The sequence below is a fragment of the Corythoichthys intestinalis genome, chromosome 19, assembly GCF_030265065.1.
Source record: "Corythoichthys intestinalis isolate RoL2023-P3 chromosome 19, ASM3026506v1, whole genome shotgun sequence".
NCBI lineage: Eukaryota > Metazoa > Chordata > Actinopteri > Syngnathiformes > Syngnathidae > Corythoichthys > Corythoichthys intestinalis.
This window is the reverse complement of record NC_080413.1, coordinates 25,654,981-25,675,000: the sequence shown is the minus strand read 5'-3', so window position 1 is coordinate 25,675,000 and position 20,020 is coordinate 25,654,981. Positions and strand designations below refer to the sequence as shown.

At 39.2% G+C, this 20,020-nt stretch overlaps 2 protein-coding genes across 3 annotated transcripts in view; both read right to left on the bottom strand.

The window, feature by feature from the left end:
• gpr176 (G protein-coupled receptor 176) overlaps nt 1–10,319 on the bottom strand; it is an 11,917-nt gene extending 1,598 nt beyond the window's left edge. The window contains exons 1-3 of the mRNA XM_057823180.1: nt 9,781–10,319; nt 5,847–6,099; nt 1–1,734 (exon numbers count right to left, since the gene is read on the bottom strand). The exon at nt 1–1,734 is cut by the window's left edge and continues 1,598 nt beyond it. Of these exons, the coding sequence (XP_057679163.1) occupies nt 519–1,734; nt 5,847–6,099; nt 9,781–10,009 (1,698 nt within the window). The 5' untranslated portion in view covers nt 10,010–10,319 and the 3' untranslated portion in view covers nt 1–518. The remainder of the gene's footprint in view (nt 1,735–5,846; nt 6,100–9,780) is intronic.
• A 390-nt stretch (nt 10,320–10,709) lies between these two features.
• acot20 (acyl-CoA thioesterase 20) lies at nt 10,710–18,737 on the bottom strand. Of its 2 annotated transcripts, XM_057823015.1 has the most exons (5): nt 18,678–18,737; nt 17,158–17,684; nt 14,855–15,057; nt 12,686–13,078; nt 10,710–12,606 (listed from the first exon to the last, which is right to left on the bottom strand). In XM_057823015.1, the coding sequence occupies exons 2-5, from the start codon at nt 17,606–17,608 to the stop codon at nt 12,508–12,510; spliced, it is 1,146 nt and encodes a 381-aa protein (XP_057678998.1). In that variant the 5' UTR covers nt 17,609–17,684; nt 18,678–18,737; the 3' UTR covers nt 10,710–12,507. The 2 variants fall into 2 exon arrangements, with proteins under 2 accessions (XP_057678998.1, XP_057678997.1); XM_057823014.1 differs by having other exon boundaries at nt 10,710–13,078.
• Between the last annotated feature and the right edge of the window lie 1,283 nt (nt 18,738–20,020).

The following is a 20,020-nucleotide window of genomic DNA, read 5'->3' as shown; positions in this document are numbered from 1 at the left end:
ACATCTACTACATAAGAAGTATCAAACAGCAATAATAAACGTGCAGTCATTGCACATTGTAAGAAGAGCATGTTTTAGAAAATGCTGGATTATTTACGATCAAAATATATTTCAAACAACAGCGCCTGTATCACAGTGACAATATTTCTAAACTTGTTTAAGTTGATTGATTTAGCTGAGTCGGCTGATTATTCACAGCATAAAAAAAATGTTTGTTTGAGCAGTGCCACTTCCAACATATTATGAAAAAAATGTAAACAGGTTTGGTGTGGCCAGTCACAGGTTAAGTGAGAATCCAATTTATGAATTGTCAGCATTCAGGTGAACTCTCCGGGCCAAACCTAAATGTGTTGTAACTTGTACTGGCAGTGTTTCAGTACTTTTTGCAGAATTGATTGGCAAAAGTCATCACTGTGTTTGACTTTTTTGCCCTTCTGTTGTATTATGTCCCATTTTAGGCTCATTCTGAAATTTCACCCGCAAGTTGAATATTCTTAATTCTTTTGAAATACTGTACTTCATGGATCCACAGCAGAGATGGTGCTGACCTTGTTGTTCCTGCTTATTCGCCGTTCGGGCCGTGGCTTGGGTAACTTGGTTTGGATCAGCTCCTCAGGTGTGTTGCCCAATGGTGGAAGCAGCCTTTTCTTGCTGTTCCGTGTCTCTGGTAACCACTGAGGAGGCAGCTCAAAGGGTCCAAACCCAAACTGGGTGGGATCTTCAGTTTCTGGGAGAGTAGCCGGCGCTACCTGCGACGATGAAGTGTAAGCACACGTGTGGGCCGGAGATGAGCGCGGTGCTGTCATTGGAGGGATGCCTTCCTTTGTGTGTCCACTGCAGTGTCTTTGCAACAAATCATTTTTTGTAATGGCGTGCGACCTGAGCCCTGTTAGCCGTGACCCGTTGTTGTGGTCTTCTTTTGGAACCTCTAATCCGTGAGGAGGGATCTTATTTGCTACATTATCTTCTTCCTCATCCGAGACTCGGAATATCTGCTGCTGGCCTATGTTGAACATTTCCAGAAGTTGGCTTCCAGAGTGACCCACTGTCTCCAGTCCCATTGGTTCTCCTATCACAGCCTCCCCACCCAGAGATGACAGAGCCCCTGTACTGACCATGTTTCGTCGGCTGTAGCGTCTGTGTATCCTGGACAACAGTTCTAAGCAACTGTGGCGCACTGAGCGATTAACAGTCAAGAACAAAAGCGGGTTGGTTAGCAAGGAAACCTTAGGGAGCCATAAGGCTGTGAGGTACAGTGATGAAGGCAGCTGTTTGGCGTCCACCAAAAGTGTGCGATAAACCACCAGAGCACCATAAGGAGTGCTGCAGGCGGAGAATGCCAGCACAACAGCCAGGAGACTGGCATGCAGCTCCGCCTCACGTCGCGATACATACGGGATGGAGATGCTGTTCTGCGGCGTCCGCAAGGCCGCTATGATCACCTTCTTCTTCTGGCTGGCACTGAGTGCTCTGCGGATGAGCAGCATGAAGAAGAAGACCAATGCCAGAGGGAAGATGACTGTGGTGATGTTGTAGATCAACACGTACAGAGTATGTCCCAGGGATCGGGCGTGGTCTTCTGAGCAGGATGCCGTCACGTACACATCGGTGACGTTGGTAACGGCAAACACAGGGAGACTCACCACCACTGCATGGACCCAAATGTAGATGACCAGATCTCTGGATCTCGCATCTGAGATCTTCTTCTCAAGCGGGTATAAAACTGAATAGTATCTGGAGACAGAATACAATTGAATTGGGGATCAAAATACAATCACAAGGACACAGCTTCTCTTATGTTCAGTGATAGTAATCCAGGTTAGACTTCAATTTACTGATATATTAAACCAGTTTTCCCATTCAAATCAAATGAAAGGTCATTACGCCATTCCAGCCACGAAAAAGATACAGTGAGGAAAATAAGTAATTGAACACCCTGCGATTTTGTAAGTTGTCCAACTTATAAATGACGGGCGGGTTTGAAATTTTCATGGTAGGTTCTTGTCCACTAGGAGAGACTATTAAAAAAACAAAATCCAAAAATCATAGTGTATGATTTTTTTTTTAACAATTTCTTTGTATTACGCTGCTGCAAATAAGTATTTGAACTCCTGTCTATTAGCTAGAATTGAAGGCCTCAAAGACCAGTCAATTGCCTTTAAAAAGTCCACCTCCATTCCACTTTTTCATTCATTCATTTTCCATGCCGCTTTTCCTCATGAGGGTCTCCTAAATAAGTGCAGTAGAGGTGGACTTTTTGAGTCCGATTTTTTTACCTGTTCCAGGCTGTTAGCTGCATATAAACATTTTTCCAACCCATACACCCCAAAGAGCTGTCCAAAGACACCAGAGACAGAATTATAGACCTCTACAAGGCTGGAAAGAGTTACGGGGCAATTTCCAAGCAGCTTGGTGATATCAGATCCACAGTTGGAGCAATTATTAGAAAATGGAAGAAGCTAAACATGACTGTGAATCTCCCTCGGACTGAGACTCCACGCAAGATCTACCTCGTAGGGTCTCAATGATCCTAAGAATTGTGAGGAATCAGCCAAGAATTACGCAGGAGGAGCTGGTCAAAGACCTGAAAGGAGCTGGGACCACTATTTCCAAGGTTACTGTTGGTACTACACTTAGACGTCATGGTTTAAAAACATGTATAGCATGGAAGGTTCCCCTGCTTAAGGCAGCACATGTCCAGACCTGTTTTAAGTTTGCCAATGACCATTTGGATGATCCAGAGGAGTCTTGGGAGAAAGTCATGTGGTCATATGAGATCAAAATGGAACGTTCTGGTCTTAATTCCACTCATAGTGTCATGCCGAGACGACGAGGTGGACTCAGTTGCGGCTGTTCAGGCAAAAACTTTATTTTGAAAACAGAGGTTCTTCCGCTTACATGCAGGGATGAGAAAAGCACAAACAAAAAGCACTCCAACGGAGGAATAAGTCAGGGCAACCACAATCAAAAGTTCAAACAAAAATGCACTCCAAAAGGGAGGAAAGGCAAAAAACAAAAACGCTCCAAATGGAGGAAAAAGTCAAGATGGCTAGGATCAAAAAGGTATAAACACAAAGCGCTCCAAATGGAGGATAATATTCAGTAAAACTATGATAGGCTATGGCTAGAAGCTGACGTGACTGACCTTGGAAGAAAGACACTTCTGCACAAGACAAGGGGAACTAGGGCATTATATACACACAAGGTAATGGGGAACAGGTGGAAACAATAGGTGATTAGATGTCAAGAGGAAGGGCAAGTACGCGACTATGACGAGTGTGAAGCTTTCAAAAACAGAAGGCGATGTGGCATGACACATAGGGTTTGGAGGAAGAAGAATGAAGAGTACAATCCCAAGAACACCATCCCTACTGTGAAATATGGGTTGGTAGCATCATGCGGGTGGGGGGTTCTTTACAAGGGACTGAGCAACACCACTGTATTAAGGGGAGGATGACCAGTGCTATGTGTTGTGATATTTTATGGAATAACCTCCCTCAGTTAGAGCATTGAAAATTAATGAATGAAGCTTTTTATTTACGCATGCACAAAGAAATAGAAATACATACAGTGGTCGTTACTGGGTATTCCAACATACCAATGGCCCGAAACAGACAGCCAGAATAACCAAGGAGTGGCTTCTTAAAAAGCATATCAAGGTTCTGCAGGGGCCTAGCCAGTCTCAAGACCTAAACCCAATAGAAAATCTTTGGAGGAAGCTCAAACTCTGTTACTCAGTGACTCTCCAGAAACCTGATTGATCTAGAGAAGATTTTTTTGTGGAGCAGTGGTGCAAAATCCCTGCTGCAGCCTGTGCAAACCTGGTGAAAAGTTACAGGAAACGTTTGCCCTCTATAAATATACAGAAAGGCTACTTTACCAAATATTCACATATACTGTGTATATAAATACATATTGAATTTTTTTTTTTTTGATTCTCTCTTACAGTGGACAAGCACCTACCATGAAAATTTCAAATCCGCCCATCATTTCCAAGTGGGAGAACATCACTGGGTGTTCAAATACTTATTTTCCTCACTCTACAACCTATACCTTTTGAAGGTTGCATGTTTCTAACAAAGGCCTGTAAGATATAACTATCAAATTGATGTGTCGTGATCCACATTGGTTTAGTCATTTTTATACAATAAACCCCAGACGGCTGACTGTACTCATGTCTGCATTATAAATGATAATAAATATGTAAATTGCCTCTGTTCTCGTCTCTGCTTCATCCTATGCAAAGCCAATTATAAGAAGGACTTGCTTATTTTGATGGATTGTTTCTTCAACTGCACAAATGCAGAAGCGCTATCAACAGTGAATATTGCCCACCACAATAATACAATAATAAATAATTAACTGGTTTTATTATTCGTTGTGATGCTTATTGCTACATCTGTAATTAATTTTCGTAAAGAAAATGAATTGTTCTTAGTATATTTTTTTAAACTAACACTAACAGATGTTAACATTTTCATGATATGGCTATAAGTATATCCGTACATAAGACCTAAAATAAATACAGCCAACATGAGAGAAGTCAAGTTCACAAGTATTTAATGCATGTTTTGCTGCAATTCACAACACATGGACAGAATTGAGTCAGTATAACACTTAAATAGGTGCCCTTGCACTAAAGTGAGTAAAATGTGATAATTAAGGGTTCGTTAGGTTGAATTGAAACTTAAAGTGTGTAGAGATGTGTAATATATAGCCTACTGTATATCTGAGATGCCCTTCCACGTCACGTCATCCACCTAATCACCAAGAATTGCTCACCTTCAGCAACAAAAATAGCAAATGCAGATTGATGTGTTGATGGTTGTCGTTTCAAAGCATCATTGTGTGAGAGTAACAAACTTCAGTCGACTTGCTCAAGCAATTAAGAGCTTAAAGCATTGCTTGAATGCGTTTAAACCATTTATTTCTTTGAAATGTACTTTTAAATTGTGCGAAACGAGTGGTCGGTACCTGGCAGCTTTTTTCGAATACCATTTAATGCTCAGCTGTTAAAATTTAGAACTAAGGTTGGAAAGATTTTCCTTTTTATTAAATTATCCAAAAGCTGCATTTCATTGGTCCATCTGTTTTCCTAAGTAGTTGTCCAGAAACATGCTTTGAGGGATAGACAAAAACCGACTGGTTGCCAGCCAATCGCAAGGCATGTCCCAGTCTACTATAGCCAAGGGGGCAGTGTGCATATCAATTTCACTCATGCTCATTGTCAACTTGGTCTGGATTTATGCTTCAAGGGCCCAATTTTGACATAATGCCAGTGTTTGTTTGGGGTTGTTTTAGTGTTGTTCATTTTAAGTTTAACACATAACCAATATGCCAGAGTGTACTGTACATTGTGCAACCCGCATGTGCAGATTACTACTCCACAAGCATCAGAAATTTGCCAAAAAGTGAAAAATGCTCCATAACAAACCATTTTCTGGGCCTGACTCCTTCCATTCACTGAAAAGAGCGTAACTACATAATGAGTTATTTTATCCATTTTAATGCTGGGTACACTTTTAATTTATCATTTTAGATGCAGGTAATAGTCAATGCTTTTGCTGTACTGTTGTGTTGGTTAGGAGATTTAAAAAAGCATTTATTTTTGTTGTCAGGGCAGATGCGGAAGTTCATATTCTGACTTTTGACTCAAGGCACTTGATCCATGCAGTTGAAATCCAAAATCTTCAATTAATATACTTTGCATAATTTTGGAATGTGAGTCTTTAATTAACCCTACGTACGTAGCTTGCAAGCTCCACACTCAAAGGTCAAACTACCAATCTCAGATCAGTGGTATGGATAAAATAAGTGAATGTTTCAAAATTCCAACATGGACTTACCTGTCTAGTCCAATGGCACTGAAATTGAGCACAATTACTGAGCAGAAAAGTTTGTGGAGGAACTTCATAGTCTTGCAGAGCAGCAGTGTGTGAAGCCACCAGCAGCAGTGAGGGCTGGAGCCCAGTGCCACGTCGAAGGGAACACAGGCCAATCCTGCGCAGATACCGGTGCAAGCCAGGTTTTTGATGAAGCGGTTGGTTACGGATTTGAAGACATTTGTGGAGCAGGTGCACCACAATACGGTGGCATTCCCTGTAGGGAAGAATGAAGAGCTTTGAAATCACTTCATAACATTCCCTAGCGGAATTTCACTGTCATTGGCTGCAAGCTGTTTAGATTATTTTTAGGGTTTTGAGTGAGGAAATACATTTATTTCCATATGATGTCGTTATGGCATTCCTTATTCATTCGTTCGTCTACAGTATGTAACATGACTTGCTGTGAACAATTCTACAATTCCAGGACTTCTCTCCAGTGAGTTCAGCGCTGATTGCGTGTGTCAGCAGCCTAACAAGTGCCACATTACGTTGTTAACACAATGATATTGAGCAGGCTTAGTATTTATCATATTCACTCACTTAGATTAGCACTGACATTTGCTAATTAACATTGTACATGGTGAAGTGACAAACGGTATTAAACATCAGCACGGTCTAGAATGGTAACTACAGACATGGTTACCCTTTGACCCCGTTGCCAAGATTCAAAAAGTTTTGTTACTACCATGATATAATTCCAGACTCCTTCAAGTCAAACTCGCAGAATGTGAGAGATGATCTCACATGGCAAATTACATATTGGCATGAACTGTTCAAAAGAGGTCACCGGCATTACAGGGAAATATATACCATATGCACAGTATATGAAATGTAATAGAAGGTTACATTAGTTACAAAGAAATACAAGTGACTTCATTTATAAAGATTATTGCAGTAGCCTACATGCACTGATAGTGCTTGTTTGTCTTTCATAGCCAGCAGCTTATTGCCAGGAAAACAACAAAATATAGCTTAGCACTCTTCATTCTGTGGGGCTAACTGACAAGGAACAACTACATTGCCACTTTCACTTTACTCAGTGCCATATGTGCATATATTGTCTTTCCAGATGTGCATATATTGTCTTTCCAGCAATGATCAATATTCATGATGTTGATGCATTGAAATAAAATAAGAAGCTGCCACGCAGTTAACGCCAGTGCGTCAGTTCTATTGTGATATTGCACCTTTCAACCAGTAACCAGTGATGGTACAGTGCTTTGTATTTCACAAGTATTTCATTAAATATACTGTATGTGTATGAAATAATGATACAGATAGCTGCTGTACATTCGCATCCGTATCACTCCTAAACATGAAATTCAGCTCCATAGCTTCAATGAATATATTTTGGAGGGACTTTTGACATATCATTCATATTTAAGCCCACAGTACTGTTTCTGTTCTAAATTACACAACATAGTATGTGAGTTATTAGAAGTGTCTTCCAGGGCATCTTGTCTTATGTTAGGGTATTGTTAATAAGCTGCTGTTAGTGTAATGTCTAAGTGACAAATATTGTGTCTAAATATAGCAGCCAATGTCAACACTATCAAACCTGTGAAACATTATGGGGCTTCACACCTTTTTTTTTTTTTTTAATCAGTGATAGGCATAACAAAAGTAGTCACAGTTTATATACTAAGTCATTTTAACTCAACACTTCTGACCAATCATACAATTATAAAGATAACCACTGCTTAATTTGAATGCTGTAGTTCTCTCTAAAGGAGTCACATGGTTTTGTGGACGACTGCTTCTGTAAGTATACTTACTAGTCCCATTGCGACAAGATGACTGCATGTTGATTTTGACTTGGAAAACAACACATTTTACTATCGATAAAAGTTAATAAACACATAAATGATTATCCATTAATTTCCTTTGCACTTGTCCCCAATAGGGTTATAGGCAGTGTTGTTAATCTTACTGAAAAAAAGTAATTAATTACTGTATAGTTACAAATTACGTCTCCCAAAAAGTAATTGCGTGAGTAACTCAATTACCTGAATGTAAGAGTAATTAGTTACTTGGCAAAGTAATTGGTGATAATTACTTTTTTTTTTTTCCCCTCAAAAAAAAAAAAAAAAAACATTGGCCACACTATGTGAAGTTTTTTGTGAAGGTTTTTGGTACAATTGGCCCGAGCCCAATTCTTTACCCTAATTTACCCTTTACCCTGAATCAACTGTTAAAAGTTGTTAAAATTGCTCCCATTGTTGCATTAGTTCCCTTCTCTCTACTTTCGACATATGAAAGTTTTAAAACTGTTTCATCATTTAAAGAAAGATTCAAGTCAAGATTTTGCCGATTTAGAAGTATTTTAGATAAAAAGTTACTTAGGAAGGTTCTCTACAAACGAGCCGTCCTAAAAAGTCTACTGCTTTAAGATGGCGGCTGTCTACTAACTCATTTAGTGCCATGTCTGTCATTTTGCATCTAGTTATATCTATGTACAGTCCATGTGATATCTACCATGTCTACCATATCTACCATAACATGCGGGCGTAGTTTGTTGGCTATCGGCTACAACATGTATTATTGGAGCAACTTCCTTGCCTCCTCCCTACTCCTGCTCTGCTCTGTCGTCTCGGTGAGTCAGTCTCCCTAGGACTTTTCGACCAATATAGTAACGCATAGTAACGCATGCCTTTCCGTCCTCAGTAACGGTAACGGCGTTGCCAAGATGAGAAAAGTAATTAATTAGATTACCCACTACTGAAAAAAATAACGCCGTTAGTAACGCCGTTATATTGTAACGCCGTTATTAACAACACTGGTTATAGGTGAGTTAAAGTTGGATAATTAATTCCAGGTGCCTCCTCGGCTAAATTTTACCATTTGCGAGAAGAGCATTTAAGTGCTCTTAAGTCGGTCGCAGTTATTCTCAAAGACATGCAGTGATCCAACGCCGGATTTAGGTTGGAAAAAGTACGAAGCTGTACCGCATACAAACAGGAAGGATTGTCTCAGGAGTGAATTGTTCGAGGATTCAAGGTAATTATTATATTTCCATATCATGCATGTATTTTGAAACGTGAAAAAAATCAATGGGAGAAATTAGCCGCTACTGCATTGGCATCATAGTTCGCAATATTTACGTAAAATAAATGCTAACTGCATTTTTTTTTTTTTTTTTTGCTTTTAACCAAGAATCAAGACTGTTTTATGTCCATATCTATAAAGAATTTGGGGATTTAAGCATTTATTCACAAGAATTTGTATCGTAAAGAGCTCTTTGTGGTGATAAGGCGGCACCGCAGTGGTTTAAAGACTAGCAGCGCATTCAACATATTTACGTAAAATAAATGCTAACTACCTGTTTTTTTGCTTTTAACCAAGAACCGAGACTATTTTACGTCCATATTTATAAACAATTCAGGGATTTAGTCACAAGAATTTTCAACGTAAAAAACTCTTTGTCTGTGTTCTCCTCAGTCAGCTTTGACGGAGATTAGCCCTCTATTCATCGGCCCCGCGCCCTATGTCCTGTCAATATTTTGAAGCCCATGGTCAAAGATTCAGTATTTGTGGTAAACAAACAAATTTCAGACTTAGTGTAAAGTGATTCCCAACAATCATTAAGTCACATTGCCTTCCATGTTTAATAGCTATCATCCATCCATCCATCCATCCATCCATCCATCCATCCATCCATCCATCCTATTTAAACTGTGAGGGCAATACGTGAATCACTCTACCTTGTCACATATAGATAAGAATATTGCCCAATGCCCCCAATACATGATGCAACTTAAGTCTGTTTTTAAAGGATGGGTCAAATATAGTCATAATATTAAATTGCATTAGTAAATGATTGCAATGATCGTTCTACTGTCAATATTTTATTTCTTACATCTTGACAGTATACAATTCACTTTTGCTATGAACTTACCGAGTACCGAACCAATGAGGATGAGAATCTGGACAGCAGTGGTGAAGTCGCGGTAGGCTTGCTCCTGGACAAGTCGGTCCCGGTCGTCCAGCGCGGTGCCCTCTGGGGGTGGACGGCTTCCCCAGCGGGTTGGCGGGCTGGAGGAGTTGAGGACACTTAGCCAGATATGGGAAGCTGTCATGTTGGCTGCGCCGTCCCCGACCATTGCAGCCCAGTTCCCACTATCCATGCCGAGACCCGATTTTGTGTTGTTTTTATATTTTATGAACGCTGGCGCCTCTTCAACTGAAACATCACAGGTCGCTGGAAGTAGAAACGATGGCTGAGCATGCACCGGACCGAAAGCACCTTCCCGTACGCGGACATAATGGAATTGATATATTAAACGTCATTGGCATTGCCTACATCAGACAAAAATCAGTCTTATACATCCAAGTGCATAGAAGTGCATTGCTGGATCCGATGCGTCCATTTCGTAGATGCAGCTTGCTTCAGCCTGTCTTTCTGTGGCTGTCAGAATCCTGCTGCACCGTAGGAGGTCGCCCATTGGTCGACTGTGGAAATCCCACAAAGAATGACTATTTCACATCGTGACACGCGCGTCTGAGATAGTGGAAAGGAGCGGGGTTTGAGCGTGCTCCTCCTCTTTTTGGGCACCAACAAGCAGCTTCACTCAGCCTCAAGAATGATAAGCAGCCTGCAGCCACACTGTCCACCCATAGATGCAAAATTAATGAATGGGTGACGGAGATCCATCACTACAATGGATAATATTAATTCCAGCACTATTCTACCTTTAAAATATCAGCTGATTTGAAACAAAGAAGGTCATCAAAATCCCATTAAATCACATAAATAATGCATGCACATTTTGAAAGTTATTTTTAATTCAGCTTTTTTGGAAAAAAAAGAAAAAAATACAATCTCACTGGCATCCATTTTTTTTAATACACTAGTTTCCCATTCTTTATTCAAACGAGGGACACACTCTACGTTATGAAAAAAAAAAAATCAAACAAAATGCATACCGTACTTTCCGCACTATAAGGCACAGCTATTTTCTCAATAGCAGACAGTGCGCCTTCTACAGTGGTACTTCTACATATGATAACTTCGACACACGATCTTTTTGACATCTGATGTAAAATTTGACTCTCCATTTGTTTCTACATGCGACGACATCCTCGAAACACGACGATTTATGACAGCGCCGCAGTTTTTGTTTTCCAGCAAAACAGACGCACTGCGGATTTTCTTGAGGGAAGTCAACATGGGTTCCAACAATGTTAGTGTAGGTGGTGAAACAAGGAAAAAGGTGAGGCTTACCATCGAAATGAAGATGGAAACAATCGAAAAATATGAGCGTGGGGTGCGCATCCGTGAACTGGATCAACAATATGGCCGTAGACGGTCTATGATCTCGGCGGTCCACCTCCGTCTTTATAAGTTAAGGTGACAATTATTATTATTGTAACGTCGCCCAAAAAAATCGCCAGCTTGTAAAGTTATAGTAAAAAATCCTCCCCCGTACTGACAGCCATGTGGTGCGTTCAGGTACACCACGCAAAATATACATCTGCCACATTAGAAGCCGATTTGTTACATTATTACAGGCATTATTTTTATTATTGCTATTATTATATCATTATTGTGATTTTTATACGTAATGTATTTGTTTTGCTAAGTGTAATTGCGATTTGCAGTAGTAACCGCAGTATTTATTAAAGATTTAGTGTAGGTTTTCGGGCTGTGGAACGAATTAATGGAATTATAATGTGATCTAATGGGAAAATCCTGCTCGTCATGCTACCATTTCGACTTACAAACAAGGTCCTGGAACGAATTAACTTCATATGTAGAGGTATCACTGTATATGGATCGATATTGGTTAATCATGGAATGACATTCCCTTCAGCGCAGCACCATCTAGTGGATGTACAACACAACCCCAATCACTACTTCTACTACTACTACTGCGCCTTAATCCTATATATGAAAAAGTTTTAAAACAGGCCATTCATTGAAGGTGCGCAATATGCTCTGGTGCGCCTTATAGCGCTGAAATTACCGTATATTCCAAAAGAATAATGAACTTATCTGAATTCGATCAAAAACATTTACTGAGGAAGCCAAATTATTCCAAAATCCCTCCATCCAGAAGATATTTGAACCTTGTGTGTGCAACAGACATCCGAACCACTATTGTACCCTGCAGGTGTCCATCTCTTCAATTTGTATACCTCTTGTTTTCTAGTATCGTATTCACATCTATAAATTTGACACTGCTGAACACTGTTTGAATAGTGGTTAGTTCAGGTTTAGCTTGACTTGTTGACCGCTCAAAGAAATACTGTTAGGTTGTTCTGTTTGTTCTCTCACGGCAGCTTGTGACATTCCTCTTTGATTTGCACAAATGACCGAAATAGTACACACGCGCAATCACAAGAACGGTTAACATGATGAATGTTATTCCTGGTTAGATGTCATTAAACAGGTTTAACCAACAAAGTCAGTCCATTATAGTCTTTAAAAGAACACTGCGTAGATAACCACGACAATCTTACACATGGCCACTGTTATGGGGAGGGTTTTGCTTTTAAGTCAGAATGTTATAAATAAAACTGCTAACTAGGCAAGTGTTTAAATGTCATTGTTGCATTGATCTTGTTTTGTGTAAAATATGTGATGTTTAGATCCCTGGCCCGCAAGTTGCTTACTAACAGTTGTTCAAGTGTTTATTAAAGAACTTTTGGAGACGCTCCCATAGGTCCAGCTGAGCTTCAGAATGTGCTTTTGGCTCCCCACCAAACACCACAGCTCTTCCCACTGCAGCGTGGAAGGAAGACGGACAAAATGGCATGTGAGGAACCTCCAAAAAGTGTCCAGCTTTTGGATAACAAACCACCTCAAATGATTGCTTCCCATGACTTTTCAAAATGCTAGCAGCTTGCTCGGCAAAAAAGGCACTTCTCCAGTTGTGGTCGTCTTCTGATACGGCAAACAGGAAGTGGCAACTGGCTCGCTCTATTGGAATTAAAGATGCTCGATTTTTTTTCAGAGTTGGATCCGGCGTGACATCACGTATGTCAATCAGCCAAGATTTTCTAATTTTTAATTTCCAATAGACAGGTGGAAGTGGAGGGATAACAATGTCTTTGTAGTGTAATGGAATCACAGTATTTCCACTGCAGCCATTAATGCAGACAGTTGCTGTGATTCCTGACAAAAAAGATGCCATCGACAAGGCCAAAGCACCACTATGGGACATTGATATAACACCTATCCCAGGACCTCGAACCTGCAATAAATAAATAAAAGTTAGCTTAATGTATAATAATAATCAAGTCAATAAAGCAAATTTTCATACAACATAAGTATCTAAAAGATGGGGGGGTAAGTAAACATGACCCAAGTACAGATACAGTGTGTCCCAAAAAATGCATATACTCTTGGTAACCAAACTGACTATGGATTTTTTGTAGGTTAAATCCAATAAGAGCAGCAGCCAGACTCAACTTTGAAGAAATATAATTCATTATCAAATGCTATTGGAAGTATGAAAAAGTAATTCAAGTGTGAACATGTCAAGTTATTAGCTGCAAAATGTTATTTGGCGGAAAACACAGACGACTGAAAAAGCAGTTTCTGCTCTTGCACCCCTCTTTAAAATAAACTGCTGAATTTTAAGCCAAAAGAACTGTTGCGTTTGATAGAACAATGTGTCTATAAGCTGCATTTGCAGATTCTTGGCGCATTAAGCCCCCGAACTATTCTTAATTTGTCTGTTTTACCCTGGAAACCCCCGTTTACAGACGTCACGCAACCGCTTTGTTTCAACCCAGCCATAAAAAGAAGTAATTATATTTATTTAAAATGTCTGTCATTTTTAGCTTAGAATCATTAATTGATGTCTAATATATCGTTTAAAAAAAAGACTTTAAAAAATTATTCACTCTCATATTTTAAAGTTTTAAACAAATTACGTCACAATAAAAAAAATGGCGTCTGTAAATAAGTCACAGATATCAACTTCATAACTATGGCTTAATTTTACTTTTTTTGTCACTGTCTCATTTTCCCCGATATGTTAGATGATAAAAAAATTTATCCAAACAAAGAAAAATTGAAAAAAAAAATGTTTAAAAGGGTAAATATATGAAAAAGAACATTTGACCACTCCTTGACGTCTGCAATTTCTGCATCGCGACCCTTGTTATATTACCATGTTTCACCCATACAATCCACCCAAAATCCGGCTGTGGCCATTCACATCTGTGTCTTGACACTCGATTATAGATGCTATATGGAGTTTTTGGATCGAAACAAGGTAAGTACACGGTAATATCTCGTTAAAATCATGCCGTCTTTAATTCTGCTCTCGTGTGCTCTCACCTCCAGTTAGGGTTTTGCTGTTTAAAAATCTTTTTTTTTTAAATGCCCTCCTCTTCAAAATTTTTCTTTCCCCAGAAAATTCAGATTTTAAGCTTTCCAATGATGAATCACACATGCATATAGGACAATTTTGACATTTGGTCAAATTAGGGGTCTCAGAGCAGAACTTCAAGTCACCTGAGTGTTTTCCGTCATATACATTTTTGGGGAACCCTTTATATTAAGGTAACCCAAGCAAAATTCAAATGTGTGTCATAGTGAAATGAGCTAGTCTACCAGACTGTGATGCTGGCAGCGCACTTTTTGAAGGCATCATGAGTGAGACTACATAATTTAAAATTTAACGTATGCACGACTTAATATTTCAAGTTACATAGAAAGTTTTGCTCCAAAACTATTAATTGAAGTTAGCACAATTTATTTAAACAAGGTAACGGTGTGAACTACTTGAGTTGCGAATACACACTCAAAATAACAAGTTACTGTAAAAACTTGAAAATTTGAGATGTGCTTACTTAAAATCTAAAGTCGCAAAACTTTATGGAAGTTTTAATTATTTATTTTAACCGCTAACCCCCCTCCAACATCTAGAGCAGTTGACTTCAATGGCAGGACTTAACACTCATATTTCAAAGCCCAGTTCCTTAGATATTTATTCATGATTACATTTTAATGAACTTACCTCTGGGTGTTTTTGTAGAAAGTTCACAGCCTCTTCAAAATATTCCAAATCCAGGTTTTTGGGATTTTTGGGTAAATCTTGGTAACCATAATAGGCCAGTGCCAGCACAACAAAACCTTTGTTTGCTAAGAGGCTGGCTCGCTGTTCATTTAGGCCTCCACCTAAAATGTACAAATCTATAATTCCAGGGAATGGCCCCTTTCCTGAAAAAATAAGGAAACAAAGCAAGTCAGATTGGAAATAATACTGACCAACTACTGAGTAGTCTAATCGGAATCAGAACACCGAATTGTAGTTCCTAAACACGCTCCTTAACACTATTCCTGAGAGACACTACAAACTCCCGTAACTGCAACCCATGTCACCCGAAGTGGATGTAAATAATTTCAAATTAAAGCTGAATGTCTTTAAGTAGATCTTTATTTCATTCCAAACCCACTGTGGTGGTGTTTGGACTAAGCCAAAAAAGCTGAGACATTCATTGGCTTCATGGACCTGACAGATTCTCAGATTTATGGTGGGAAAGGTTTTTTACATTACTGTAAGAGCGTACTGCACGAATGCTATTTTTAGACCGAAAGGCTGCGTGACATCACCATCGTAAACCGGAAGGGGGTCAACATAGAAGCGCGCTCGCATACAACCCATGCAAGTACTGCTAGTTTTCTGCCAAAAATCTTTCAAAAAATAACATGCCGGGTAAACACTGCTGCTATGGAACTTGTACAAACGACTGTAGACATTACGATCGTCTACTTTTGAAGGATGTTTTCGTCATACATTTCTCGAAGCCAAAAATTCGGGAGGGATAAAATGTGAACAATGGATCAACCTGTGCGGACGTCCAAAAGACCCGTTTAACGCCAGCTAGGTGAAGTCATTCCCCTTCATATGCAGTAAACATTTTGTTGGGGGCCATGGTCCTACAGATGATAATCCTGATCCATTTCCTGCCACGAAGAGGTAAGCCATTTTGATATTTTTACTTATTTTTTAACGTGGCATTTTGCCATGCTGCTTCTGTATGACAATGAATGACCTGAAGAAAAAAAAAGTTATTTCTACATCACAAGAGTCATGTCGGCTTATTTTTCTAAAATACGGATATTTAAATATATTTGCCATGTTTGGTCTTGGTCTTTTTGTAGTAAGCCTGTTCATGCCTACAGGTAGGCTCTAGATTTAACAACTATGCCTTTTCTGTTGCAAAGAAACAACCTTAGTAAGAGGGAAGTGTAAATTAATTAATAGAATTAAGATTTGTTATCAATGAAAAATTAATTGTTCGTTGGCTGTCACCGAGTAGCATTTGCGATCGCTACACAAAAATAGCAATATAAACTACCCCCAAGAAAGGTCGTAGAGAGACGCGAGACAACCAGAGGATATAAAATATAAGAAAGACAGGGCATATGGTGGTAAAGGATAGCTTGTTGAAACAGGAGAAACTAATTGTCAGTGGCATAAGGCAATGCACACAAGAACAAGCTACCAATAAAAATCTACCTCTAGATTAGGTTGGCACTTTTTCCCAGTCTTTTTTCAGGCCCTCGCACTCAAGCCATCTCTTTACCTAAACATTTGTATGTTCTTCCACATCTTTACCAGTGAATCTGGCACCGGGTACATCATTTTCGGACAGAATTGGTAGGTTTAGCTCAGTAAACAACCTGTTAGTACAAAACGCGGGTTTGACCCCCACCCAGCAACAGTTGCTAACGTCATGAATATTATATAATATATATATTATATATATATTCTTATTCGTTCATTATCAGCCGCACTCGACTATAAGCCTCAAAGGTCCACACATTATTCTATGACACTGACACCAAAAGACATGGGTCTAATAAACCTGGAAAAAAAACAACATAAATAAGCAGCATTGGACTATAAGCCGTAGAATCAAAGTGGGTGGGCATTTTATAGACCGAAAATTACGGTATATAACTTTGTCTCTTCTTTATCACCAAACATGTCATTCAAACAGGGAAACAGGGGTGTGTGGACTTTTTGTATCTACTGTTCATGTATTGTAATCATGTAGGTTTGTCAGAGATCTGAAGATGTCAAACTCCATATTTTGGGGGCTTTTATAAATGCTGCCATGACGTATGGCAGAATTGTCTGACCTGAGAGCAAGATAGCGTAATGGTGTCACTTGAACCATGCAATCTTTTGTTTGCCTCTCATACAGTATGGTAGAGCATTTACAGTAAGTCTCAAGTCTTTAGCCAAACCCCTAAAATCTTAGTTTGAGGTGAAAACAAGCAAATCAAAGCATTAAAATAAAATATACAAACCCGGTGGAATGAAGAGGACTCCTCGTACACGACCATCTTGCACAGGAATTCTCCTCATGCCCTCAGTCAGATATTCTCTTTCATTGGTTTCACAGGCTAAGACCTCTCCTGTGACTCCATTGTGGACTGTTATGTCGACGAGAGTCGGGCTCATCACGTTCTTCTTTACAATTTTTTTGTGCGGGGTATCTGGCACCATGAACCACCATAGGCCCATGGGCTCCACTCCAGTGTAACTCCCTGACAGCGAGGGGGCACTACTTACATCTACTAGACCTTTTTCATCAGCTTTGTACAAGGCAGAAGCTTTGAAAACCACTCCTTTGTCATCAACCAACCTTGACCTTAATTCCACTGTTTTGTGTGGAGCAAGGCCTTCAACTTTAAGTTGAACCAGTTTGTCAAATAAACAGCGGACACTGGGGAGAATTTTTAGGCGAATCTGAGCCATTTCAGTTCCAAGGCAGATTTGTAACTCACACAAATGGTCTGAATGCTCTTTTCGCTGTCTTTGCTTTCATTGTCCCCTGTCAAAACAAAACAAACGTAACCCAAACGAATGTGTTCACAACTTCACACGGATTTTACAAGGTCAAATGAATAAATTCAAGCTTTTCCATTATTCTCAGCTTTGGTAAAAATGCCCCCCCCCCCCCCCCCCCAAAAAAAAAAAATAAAAAATAAAAAAGAGAGACAAAAGCTGAAAAACACATAGCTGTAAATAAACATTGGCAATATGTCGAATATGCTTTTTCAGCCTGTACCCATTTTTCTGGTTAAACTGAATGGAAACTTATATCGGGATTTACTTGTGTGTAATTGATTGTTTTAACTCTGTGGACTACAAGTAAGACAATATATGCAATTAGCAGAGAACAATTTATTACAAGTCATGCATGTGGAGACTCACATGCACAACTCGTATCTAAAGTTGATGGTATGAAGCAGCTGCATGCTCTTAGTGAGAAACCTGCATTTGCATGCAGAAGTGATTGAGGATATAAAAGGTACCAGAGCTAATCAAGATGATTTTATTCTGGAATCCGAACATGCAGAATTAATGATATTTCAAATACTGTGAGATTGTAATAAATTGTAGATTATCTGTGTGGCTACAGAAAGAATTTATAAAATATCCCCCATCCTCCTTACCCTAATTATTAATAATAAATCCAGATTAACGCTCTTTTCACAAAAGGGTAGAACATAAACTCGGTGACGTTTAAATGGGTGAAAGGTTACGCAGTTCACCAGTGTCTTTCTGAACAAGTAAAAACAAACTGGAAAATGGAATTTATGGAAGAATCGCAATTTTAACTTGTGTTAAAAAAAAAAAAAAAATCCTAAGAGTGGCTGGATACTGTTGGTCCAGCGTGGACGTTATGAAAATTAGTCACGTTAAAGCTCGATTGGCGTCGTTAGTCTACAATCCACACAAATTTGTTAGATAAGATTGAAATCGGGTCCATATTGAAACAACGCAACGCCCCAAGCCCCCCCAAATAGGACTTTAAACGTACCTTAATATATACAATTTAGGTGGATGTTTTGTAAAGTGAAAGCATTACACTGGAAGATACTGGACGGGACCATTTCACTGAACAGAGAGAGGTGTTTGCTAAAGAGACACTTATTTTTTAAATCTGTTTATATACATTGTCCAATCTAGATTCTTGAACATGAATAGAAGTAATGTCCCCTCTCCAAGCCAATGATTATTTTGATTTCTAGCGGGGAGAAACGTTTACAGTGTTTGAAAAGGTACCAGTAATCGCAAGTGGTACACACCCGGAAGTTTGAAGCCGTCTTCTGTAAACTTTACAGAAATGCTGCATAATACTTGTGAAACGCTTAATTTTGGTGCATTGTAGACTAAAATGAGTTGTTTGTTCTTTCGAAAACATTCAGTCAATAAACGTGGCACGTGCACTATTTGCTTTTGTTGGGATCCTTCAGCAACCACTAGAGGACAGCATTGGACACAAATTCAGACAAGATCTATAGTTGCGGCTGTCTACCTGTTTCTTTTTATCTAACTCTGAAACTTGTGTTAAAAAAAAGGTTTTGTGCTTAATTTTAACTATGAAAAATGACACAATGTTGAGATCATTTTGCCGTCTGAGCCTATTGTCAAGTCCTAAATGTGTTATAGCCAGGGGTGACAGTGGTTAGAATTTCTTGCCGGAACTACGCGACGTGAAGGTCGCCACAGAGCCAGATTTTTTTGTATATTAATATATATATAATATATATATATATATATTTGGGGGGGGGGGGGGGTTGAAGATCGCGCAAACATCGACTTTTTTTAATCATAAGGTAATGAATAAGTAGCCTAAGATAAATGAACAAAGGTGCACATTGACAGCTAGAATGTTATGAACCTCACCATCAGAGCAAATAAAACTAAATATGATATATTAGCCACCTTAACTCTTTCCTTGCTCTTAAAGATTTGATCCATTTTCTGTTGCATTGCCCTTTTTTTTTTTTTTTTTTTGCTGTTCTAGAAAACATGCACATTTGAATCAATCAGAGCTAACCATCTCTGCTAATCACATGTCAGTATGTCAGCCAATTGAACGGGGTAAATGAGTCCAGGCATTTTGCTTTGCTGCGTGCATTTGCATATTGACGTGACTCATCATTGTCAGACTCAGATAACTGCAGCAGGTGGGAAACCTCCATGCCGTCCGTGGAATAAAATAAATAATAAATATAGGTGGAAACGGATTACCCTACACAAGAACTTTTATGCTTGTTGTTAACACTTGTGTATGTAAATCTGATGTTGGTAGATTGTTTTCTTCTTGGAGATGAAATGCATGTGTGGCAGCGTTGTATTTTATTTAATTTTTTTAAA

Excerpts from the sequence above, each read along its gene's own strand:
- acot20 (XM_057823014.1), bottom strand. The coding sequence starts at position 17,608 with ATGGCTCAGATTCGCCTAAAAATTCTCCCCAGTGTCCGCTGTTTATTT. Across the intron at positions 15,058-17,157 it reads AGTCCTCTTCATTCCACCGG|GAAAGGGGCCATTCCCTGGA; the intron begins GTTTGTATATTT and ends TTATTTTTTCAG. Across the intron at positions 13,079-14,854 it reads TTCTACAAAAACACCCAGAG|GTTCGAGGTCCTGGGATAGG; the intron begins GTAAGTTCATTA and ends TATTTATTGCAG.